Here is a 10833-nt window from a genome sequence, read left to right on the forward strand (position 1 = left end):
TATTGGCAATTGTTGTGGCTATTTTGGTAGCATGGCTTAATGAGTAATTGTTGGTAAGTAGTATTTATTTGTGCCTTATTTTTGTAGTTCTCTCGAAAACAATGACGCAATACGAGAAAAACCAGGAAATTTGGCAGCCATTCGACCCTTCAAATGGCAAAAATAACTCAACTTATTGTTATTTACATAATTTAGCGTAATTTGACATTTTAATATAAAAGATTGACAAATTATAGCTATATCTAAAAAGTTCACTGCTTCCTCCTCACCCGTCATCCTCACTGTATAGGGTAATATTGGTTATTAAATGATCGAATGATAGCGTGACACATGGAACCAGGGACAGGTTGAAGACAAATTGAGTATTAACCAAGACCGGGAACAACAATTGCAGTTAGCACTGGATGGACCCCGAAGGGAGCACAATCAACGCGAACGAGTCCAATGTTTTCCATCGTATGGAATGAAGAATATTGCCGTTGCAGAGAATATTTGCATTTATGGCCTGCCGTTACACATTCATCAATGGCCCCTTTATTGTAATTTAAGAGAGGCTTGATCCTAGGATCTTATATTTTTTAGGTGTAGCTATAAATAGTAATTTCCACAGCTATTGTAATCACACGAAATTCTTGGCATAACTTCTGCTACATTCTATTCTCAAGCTCAATCAGATAATTTTACTTGCTCTTACATATTGTTCCTATATCTATCCTTGGAGCATTGCTCCAGAAACCATGCCTGCTATTTCCTTTGATTTTAAAGCTAAGCCTTATTTTTAGTCTGGTTTATTTATCATTTTTTGATCAAATCAGTTCGCTTGTCTATAAACCACGTAAATAATTCAACTGTACTATTTTACGAGTATACAGTTTGGTGCCCACCGTGGGGCTTAGATAGTTGCGTAATTGAGTTGAACATTGCATTTATTACTAACTCGTTTGATTCTTAGCAAAAAGTTTAAAATGGCAGCTAACATGTCATCATCGCACACAACGTTGAGGCACATGAAAATCTACCTGAACATGAAGATTCAATCAGTGACACCCGCAACGAGGGGGACGTGGCAACTCCAGTCCATGGCGGACAGTACCGCCGACACGTGCGGGAGCCAACTCCCGATGATGCTGAAGATGAATACGTTACTAAAACAGTAAGGATCTTGAGAGAACAACAAAAAGCCATCATGGGCCATCTGTCAAGGCAGGACCAGTTCATGACTGAATTAAAGCAGGCATTATAAGGTGCTTCCAACAACGCAAATTGATGGTGCCCGATTCCTCCCAGCATTTCTGCAAATTAGACGGCTCAAATAGTTGATAACAACACCCCGAGAGGTGAGGTCTCTTTTGATGGTGCCAGGGGGACCAACAGCGGATCCGATAACGACAATAGTAGTGATCCCTTCAAAATTGAACTCATGAGATTCATGAGGGAGATGAACGAGCGGATGGATCAGAATGCGAAGGAGTTTCACGTCCGAATGGACCAGATTCTAGGTGCACCACCAGTTTTGAAGGGCCCAGATTCAAAGTAGTACACCTAGTTGCCGTTTAAGCATGACGCAAGATTGGAGTTAATTCTAAAATGGTTCAAGATGCTGGACATACCGAAATAGGATGAGACTTCAGATCCTCATGAGCATATCACAACTTATACAACGGCGGTAAAAGGGAACAATTTGGCTTGAAATGAGATCGAGTCAGTCCTGCTGAAAAAGTTTGGAGAAACCCTCACGAAGGGGGCCTTGATGTAGTATTCACTCTTGCCCGAGAACTCAATAGACTCTTTTGAAATGCTCGCTTATTCGTTCATTAAGGCCCATACTGGGGCCAGAAAGGTCCCGGCTAGGAAGGCGGACATATTCAGGATCGCACAGGGTGAGTTTGAATTGCTGTAGGAGTTCATGATCAGATTTTAGAAAGAGAGGATGCTGCTACCAGTCGTACTAGACGAGTGGGCAGTGGAGTCATTCAGAAAGGGCTTGAATCCGAGGAGCTTAGATGCCTCCCGATAGCCGAAGGAAAGCCTGGTCGAGTTCCAGGAGACCACATGGGTGGATGTTCATACCCACTATGAGTCGAAGATAAGGATAGAAGATGACCTGTTCGGGTTCCCTACATCAACCAAGGGGCCGGACCGAGACAAGAACCGGGACAAGTTCAAAGGTGATTTTGATGCAGACCGTCGATCTTCCAAAGGCCATTTTTTGCCTTATGAGAGAGCTGAGGGATGTGGCAGCAAAGGGTTTCGGTCCTCGGATAAGTTCACTTCGGATAGAAGAACTAACAGTGGCCGGAACAACAGATCGTTGCAAGAAAAAGAGGTACCGAGGACCCGGGATTCTATATATCCCAGGTTGTCAGATTACAATTTCAACATCAGTGTGGTGGTGTTAGTATCGGCGATGAGGAATATCAAAGAAGCGCGATTCCCAAAGCCAATCAAATCCGATCCCAGCCAGAGGGATCCTAACTTATGGTGTGAATATCATGGGCTCAGGGCCACAAATCCGGGGACTGCCGGCATCTGCGCGAGGAGGTGGCAACATTGTAGACGAACAACCATCTCATGGAGTTATTGAGCGACCGGGCCAAGGACAATTATGGTTGCAACTAGGACAATGCAGAACCCTCAAAGATAGGAGAAGACCCTCATCGGTTGACTATCAACATGATTTTTGGAGAAAATGAAAACAACAGTGTAACCTTCTCGGCAACCAAGAAAACAAAGGTATTAGTGACCCACATCAAGAGACTCCCGGAAGTCACCGAAGTTAACATCACCTTCACAGAGGAAGATGTTGATGGACGTCTTTTGCCGCATAACGACGCCTTGGTAATCTCTCTTAATGTTCTAGATTTCAAGATTAAGCGTGTTTTGGTTGACCCAGGAAGTTTAGCCAACATCATTCAATGGAGAGTGCTGGAAGAAGCCAAATTAATCAGAAGTATCATTTCCGCAACAAAGCTCATTGTCGGGTTCAATCGGGCAAGTGTGACAACTCAAGGAGAGATCCTGCTGCCCACGAATGCCGAAAGGGTAACAATGACCACCTTATTTGAAGTGGTGGACTGTGACATGGGCTACAACATAATTCTTGGTAGGTCATGGTTACATGAGATAAAGGCCGTACCATCAACGTATCACCAATTGCTAAAATTTCCAAACTCAGGGGGAATCAAGCAAATCAACTACAGCAAGAGAAATGGACGCAATATCAATTTCTAGCAATAAAGGGAAGGAACCTAACAAATAGCAATTATAGGAACCGACGCATGCTCTCGAGCCGAGTGAAGATGATAAAGGCGAGGAGTCATCAGAATTGAACCAGGTATCAAGACACTTCCAAGTACCGGAAGAGACATATGCGACTAAATCCACGGTAGAAGAACTCAAGCAAGTGGCTTTGTTCGAAGAATTCTTGGAGAGGAAGTTTCACTTGGGAACGGGACTCAATCCCGAACTGATATAAGGATTTATTAATTTCCTTAAAACTAAGGTTGATTATTTTACATAGTCGCACTCGAATATGATAGGTATCCAACCAGAGGTGGTTATGCACAAGCTAAGCCTGGACCCAAGCTTCCCTCCGGTAAGGCAAAAGAAACGCCCAATAGACGAGGCCAGAAACAAGTTTGTTAAGGAAGAGGTAACTCGACTACTTAATATCAGTTCGAATGAGCGTATATTATAAAGACTTGAATAAGGCGTGCCCTAAAGACTCGTTCCCATTGACAAACATTGATCAAATGATTGATACAACGCGGGGCACGAGTTGATGAGTTTCCTCGATACCTATCCTGGGTATAACCAAATCACGATAAACCTGGAGAATCAGAAAAAACTTTGTTCATAACAAATTTTGGCACATATTGCTATAATGTGCCCTTCGGATTTAAAAATGTCGGAGCCACTTATTTGAAGCTCATGAAAAAGTTGTTCGAAAATCAAATAGGTAAAACGATGGAAGTGTACATAGATGACATGTTGGTAAAGCACCTCCAAGAGACCTTCCATATCTTGAGGAAGCATAATATGAAGCTCAACCCGAAAAAATGTGCGTTTGGGGTTGGCTCCGGTAAGTTCTTGGATTTTTTTAGTTTCACAGAGAGGGATCGAGGTAAATCTCCATAAAGTCAAAGCCATCGAAGACATCCCGGATCAACTTACTAGTGTAAAAGAAGTACAGAAATTAACCGAGAGAATGGATGCTTAAGAAGATTCATCTCTCGATCCTCAGAAAAATGTCATCACTTCTTCTCACTCCTGAAGAATAAGAACAATGACACAAGTCGGATGAGCACGTTTAACGAGAATGATTTCCTAGTCAACATTATAGCATTGGAGTGCTTTAAAGAAGTCAAGATCAAGAAGGCTATATTATCAATTTAGCTATTTAGGCTAGTCTTATAATTTAGGTCTACTTAGCTTCCTTACTAGCTTAAGGGTATTTTAGTCATCTAGCCTAAATAGCACTCTAGTATAAATAGTCCGTTCCTCTCATTTTGAAAAGAAGCTTTTGATGATGGACTGATAAACGAAGACCAAACCTTGAGAGGTTTATGGTATCTTTTATTTCTCTTTATTTACCATGTTTTCTAAATTATCTATGTTAGGTTTATCATGTATGAGTTCATGTTCATACTCTTGGATTATCTTTGTATTTGAATGTTAATTCGTTGTTCTAGTTGATATATCTTCTAGGGGCTTTGAATTGCATTATATGCTTAGCTTAATCCTTATTAGTTGTTATTGTTCTTCATGGATTAGTGTTTATTATAGGAATTCAAGGGGTTTAACTAGTTCATAGTTAGGTTCTTTTCTTTCTCTATTTTAAACCCTAATCTTCTATCCTTTTTTGGTTCCGCATATTTTTGCATTATCCATGTTTTCGATAATATTCCGCATCAAACAATTTCGAATGGACTCCTGAATGTCAGCAGACCTCGAAAGACCTGAAATATTATCTATCAAAATCCCCACTACTATCAAAGCCGGGGGAAGGTGAACGATTGCTAATGTACCTAGCAATATCAGAAGTAGCGATAAGAGTCGTTCTAGTCTGGGAGGATGAAGATATGCGATTCTGTCTATTATGTTAGTAAAATTTTGTCAGCAGAGGAGACTCGTTATTTGCACATCGAAAAGTTGGCCTTATCTCCCGTAGTCACTTCTCGAAAGCTTAGGCCCTATTTTCAGTGCCACCCGATTGCCGTTGTGATGACCTTTCCCTTGGGGAATGTTCATTACAGGTTTGAGTTGTCAGACCTGTTGGCTAAATGGGCAGTTGAAATTAGCAAATTCGATATTGAATACAAGCCTAGGATTGCAATCAAATCACAAGTTATGGCCAACTTTGTGGCCGATTTTAGCCTTGGGTTATTACCCTTGGCCGATAAAGAAGCGGTGATGGTGTCAGAAACGACATTAGGATTTTGGACCTTGTTCACGGACGGAGCTTCCAATGTGAAAGGGTTCGGGCTCGGGGTGGTACTAATCACTTTCCCCCGAGGAAGGACATTAAAACTGTTCCGTTAACTAATAATGAAGCCGCGTATGAGTCTTTGGTTGCCGGACTCGAACTAGCCCTGGGACATAGCTCCGAGGTCATAAAATCAAATGTGATTCCCAACTGGTGGTAAACCAGGAGATTTTCGACGCAAAGGAGGAACACATGAAACAATATGTTTGATTAAAGTTCAAACTTTGCTTGCATGATTCTGGGAATGGTCAATCACACACATCCCGAGAGAAGAGAATGTAGAAGTAGATGCATTGGCCAATTTGGGGTCGTCCACGGAGATGAAAGGATCCCACTCCGGTACTGTTGTTAAGCTTATGCATTCGGTACTGGATGTGGATAATTATTGTGAAGTAAATGCAACCAACCTGGTCTAGGACTGGAGGAATGAGTTCATCGAGTATCTTCGGCACGACAAGATGCCCGAAGATCCGAAGGCGTCCCGGGCACTACGCACCAAAGCTGCTCGTTACTGCCTTATGGGAGGGCAACTATATAGGAGATCACACCAAGGCCCATTGGCCTGGTGTCTAGGAGCCTCGGAAGTGGATTACATCATGAGAGAAGTCCATGAAGGAATTCGCAGAAACCATTCAGGTGCAAATTCGTTCGTACTAAAGCTAGTTAGAGCAGGATAATAATGGTCTCAGATGGAATAGGACGCAAAGCCGTTGTACAAAAATGCGACAAGTGCCAACGCCATGCACAATTAGTACACCAGCCAGCAGGACCCTTGCATTTGGTACTGTCCCCATGGCCATTCATGAAATGGGGGATGGATATAGTTGGCCCATTGACATCGAGTCCCAGAATGGTAAGATTCCTTTAATTTTAACCGATTAATTCACTAAATGGGTTGAATTAGGTCTTTACAAAAAGGTCGATGAGCGCGAAGTGATCGAGTTCCTATGGGAACAGATAATTTTCCAGTTCAGAATACAGAAGGAGATCCAAAAGTCACAAAGTTTCTCGAAGATCTGAAAATGAAAAGAATTACCTACTCACTGTACCATCCGAGCGCTAATGGACAGGCGGAGTCAATTAAAAAGGTAATTATCCAAATCCTAAAAAAAAGGTTAGAAGCTGCTAAAGGTAAGTGGCTCGAAGAGTTACCGGTGTGCTATGGGCGTATCAGACGACGGAAAATAGAGCATGACAGAGACACCTTTCTCTTTAGTATATGGCGTGCAAGCCCTGATCCCGGTGGATGTAGGGGAACCGACCTTGCAATTTTCCCAAGCAAACGAAGAAACAAATAACAAAGCGTTGCTAGTGAAGCATGATCTGCTTGATGAACGCACGGACTTGGCACACATACGGATGGTGTATTAGAAGCAGAGTATGGAAAGATGCTATAATCGGTGGGCCAATCTTCGTTACATCAAAGTAGGAGGCTTGATCTTGAGGAAGGTGACTCAAAACACTCGGGAAATCAATGCTGGGAAGCTGGGTCCGACATAGGAGGGTCCCTACTGGGATTCGGCTATCATCGAAAAAGGATCATACGAGCTGGAAAATCAAGATGGAGTCATTGCCCAACAATTGGAATGTGAATCACCTCAAAAGGTATTATTTCTGATGGATCCCATCAACACTGAAAGTATGTGCTGCACTCTTTTTTCCTTCGACAATTTTTGTCCCAATTTGATTTTTCTGGTAAAGTTTCTAACGAGGCAGCAACAAAAAGCATACTACGAGAGGAACGTCATCGGCAAATTTAAGACCTTCAAATGACAAGGCATTGAAATAACAAACCACTATGGGATGGTTAAATAATCTTTGGCTCGATGACAAATTCCTAATGGGAAGTAAAACTTGCCATCAAACCAAAGGCTATTCAACTGTTCACAAGTTCTTTACCTAGCGGAGCAAGACTTCCAGTGTTTCAATTCGCATTCGAACACTGGGGGGGGGGGATAGTATGAGATACGATGACATCATAACATTTTCGGATTGTTTGACACTATTATGGTTGTCGTGTTGTGTATGAAGTGATAGGGGTATGTTGGGCTGTTTGTGATTGTTTTGACTAGTGTGAAGTCATATATATAGGGGAGGTGCTGTCCATTTCATTGTAAAATAGATTGTGGTCGATACATAATAGTTACGACGCTTAAACGATAACGAGAGTGTCATTTCTCTCATTGTAGACTATGGAGCCGTGAAATTGCATAGCCTTAGGTTGGGAAGAATATACAAGGTATATTAAGGCACTTCCTTCATTCTTTATGCATGATCTAAAGTAACATGAACATAAACGGTACGCTAATTCATAACGGATCTACTCCTAGAAACTAAGGTTGTCCATGTTGTTCTTTCCTTATTAAGTTATTCTAAACAAGTGTGTATGATCCTTAAATCCTACTAAGGTTCATATTGATGGTAGGGATGTCCATAATGTTCTTAGGTCACTCCAAAAGGTTTAGAACTTGATTCCATGAGTCGAGCATGCATTATATATATGTATCTATTTTACTCTACCGAGCCGCACTATAGTCGGCCGGGTACGGCACCTATTGTGCAACCACTGATTAGTTGGGTTTACCGAGCTCCACGTGGCCGGGTACGATTCTACCGAGCCTTATGATGGCCGGGTACGTTTTTACTGAGTCCTCTTTGAGGCAGGGTACGATATGATGATGATGATGACCACAAAGGCGTATGTTTAAAAAGTTTATGTATATATATGTATTATGTATTTCATGTCAGTAGCCCCCAGAGGCACTCAGATGTTACAGGTGGTATCTCCTCTATCTCTCTTTACATTATTGTTCTTATTTATGTTTTCCTGCCTTACATACTCGGTACTTTATTCGTACTGACGTCCCTTTTGTATGGGGACGCTGCGTTTCATGCCCGCAGGTCCCGATAGACAGGTTGACATTCCTCCAAGTAGGCTATCAGTTCAGCGGAAGGTGTTGGTGCACTCCACTTGCTTCGGAGTTACCTATTTGGTCAGTATGCTTTGGATATGTATTGATTGGTATGGCGGGGCCCTGATGAAAACCGGGACTACAAGACCCGTATCTGATCGGGACCGAGGGCTGCACGGCCAGCCCCATAGAAACAAGTTGTACAAGTTAGCCACATGTATTGGCAATTTTTTTTGGTAAAGGAGTGCTTATGTACTTTTGAAGATAGAAGAATTAAAATAAAGTCTTTTTATTTTATCTTGTTTCTTGTCCAAACGATGAGTTGATTTTGTCATTTGAAAGTTAACAAAAAACTTTAAATGCTTGTGCCAGAATGAACATGAGACGTCCTCTTCAAGAGCACCGTAAATATAAGAGGGCCCTCCCTTATGAAACCCTCATAGTAAAGGGTTGATTCCGAAAGAGTTTATGCCCAGAACAAAAAGCTATCAGACGAAAATATACCCAAAGCCTTATCTAATTCGACGCAAAAAATAACTTTGTGCAATACTTAAGCAAAAGTCTTCTTTATTTATCAAAATGCCAAACGATATAAGTACAAAGAGGCATCTACGCCCCCCGGGGAAGTAGGCAGATCAGCCAACAATTCAGGTCTCGGGCCTTCATCTTCATTCTCTTCAGCTTCATCCTCGGTTCCCAAAAATTCGAAGCTAGTGTTTGAAGAGTCAGTTGCGGCAGGTTGAGTAGGGAGGCGTTCTCGAGCAGTTAACTACAGTACTCGGGCCTTGGCGATGCAATCATGAATATCAAAGATGCCCGCTTTGGCTTCTTCCAAGGTTTTTCTCCTCATATGATACATAGCATATGACTTTTCGAATACGAGAGAATCCCCTTGAAACTGGAGCTTTGATTTAAGCCTATCAACCTCGATCTGAAGACCGTCCCTCTTGGACCTATGGCGCTGAGGCTAAAATCAAGATCACAGAGTGTAGAGTTGTGAAGCCAGTTTTGCTCCGTGATATTCCCAAACCTCTCTTCCATCCTAGCCCTCTTCTCCTCGGCAACAGCAGCTTCTTTTATTTTGGAGCTCAAGGCGGACTCCAAATCATTCACTTTTTCATCGGAGGCAGACTCACGCTCGGCAGTAGAAAGCACGACATCTTGAACCTCAGCCCACTTAGCTTTAAAGTCTTGAAACTATAAATTTAATTGAGTGGCTTCTTGGATAAGGGCCATCACTTATGTTCCCTTAGCTGCAATAGAGCCTTAAGTTCACCCGCTTGAGCAGCCTTTGCCTCCAGCACCTGGAGGCGAGCAACAAGCTGGTCCCTCTCGGCCAACAACTGATCCCATTCGAACATAAGTCTTTCTTTATCAAGGATCAATCTCTGAAGGCCTTCGGAAGCAAGGAAGTTGGCTTGCAAAAAAGTATATTGAAGTTAGAAACTTCATCACAACAGATAAGTAAAAAACAAGCAGTAAGAGAGCGAATATGATACCATTGCCGTGTTATGCATGGAGTTATTCAACATGCACTCCCTAGAGAGGGAGTGTATTTTCTTCTTATCCTTCTCTGAATCCAGCGGATTTAGGTAGTTGGCAAGTTCCACCAGCTTGGATAGCAGACGACACCCCTTCGAGACTGAGAGAGTGACACTCCTCCTCCCTCGAAGATCTAGAGAAGGGGGTGAATAATTGTGCCCCAAATTCCTGTGGTTGGGAGACTAGGGAGAAGAAGCACCCTCCTCTCGGGCATGTATGGCGGGTGGAGGAGATATAGTAGTTGCTGGTGGTGAATGCGCAACTGGTGTGGAGGGGGATGAAGTTGATGGCGTTGTAGGTTGAGAAGCAACTACAATAGGGGAAATGCTGATTATTGGTTGCTCATCAACCAAAGGCAGAAGAGGCTCATTTTCCGACATCACAGGATCGTAAGAAGCAACAGGGGTCGGAAAGCGAGAATCGACATTCTCTACTATCTCCATTTCAACCCAAAGCGCTCGGACCTAAACTTCGATTGGGGTTCTAAGATCTCCCAATTAACATTCGATTGAGCTGATGAAGATCATTGTCTCCGTTGAAGAAAAACCTCTTCATCACTAGTTTCCCTGTCATCATTAATGACCATAGTGGCTGTGGCCGACTCAGGCGTGGCCTTTTTTATTTTCTTATTCCCCCCCCCCCAGTCCAGGAAGAACGCTGCCTTTTGGTTGCTTGTTCTCTAGCTGAGGAATCCGAGAGGATGCACCTCCACTGGAGGCATATTCAACAGACCCAATCTAAGTGAAAACATCTTGCAACAATCTCACAACCTCTATAGGATCGGCCAAAACATCCACTTTCGGTGGGTAACAGATCCCTGCGGGAGTCCTGAATCAAGCAAGACATCTAGTTAGAAAATTTATTTCTGTTGGTACAGAGCTAGAAGGAAGAAGG

At 42.6% G+C, this 10833-nt stretch overlaps 1 protein-coding gene across 1 annotated transcript; it reads left to right on the forward strand.

Moving 5' to 3' along the window:
• The first annotated feature begins 2673 nt into the window (after positions 1-2673).
• On the forward strand, positions 2674-3231 carry LOC109237569. The gene has a single exon (XM_019403890.1). It carries the CDS (start codon positions 2674-2676, stop codon positions 3229-3231), a length of 558 nt encoding a protein of 185 aa, XP_019259435.1.
• The last annotated feature ends 7602 nt before the right edge of the window (positions 3232-10833 follow it).

The sequence above is a fragment of the Nicotiana attenuata genome, unplaced genomic scaffold (genome assembly GCF_001879085.1).
Source record: "Nicotiana attenuata strain UT unplaced genomic scaffold, NIATTr2, whole genome shotgun sequence".
NCBI lineage: Eukaryota > Viridiplantae > Streptophyta > Magnoliopsida > Solanales > Solanaceae > Nicotiana > Nicotiana attenuata.

Excerpts from the sequence above, each read along its gene's own strand:
- LOC109237569 (XM_019403890.1), top strand. The coding sequence starts at position 2,674 with ATGATTTTTGGAGAAAATGAAAACAACAGTGTAACCTTCTCGGCAACC.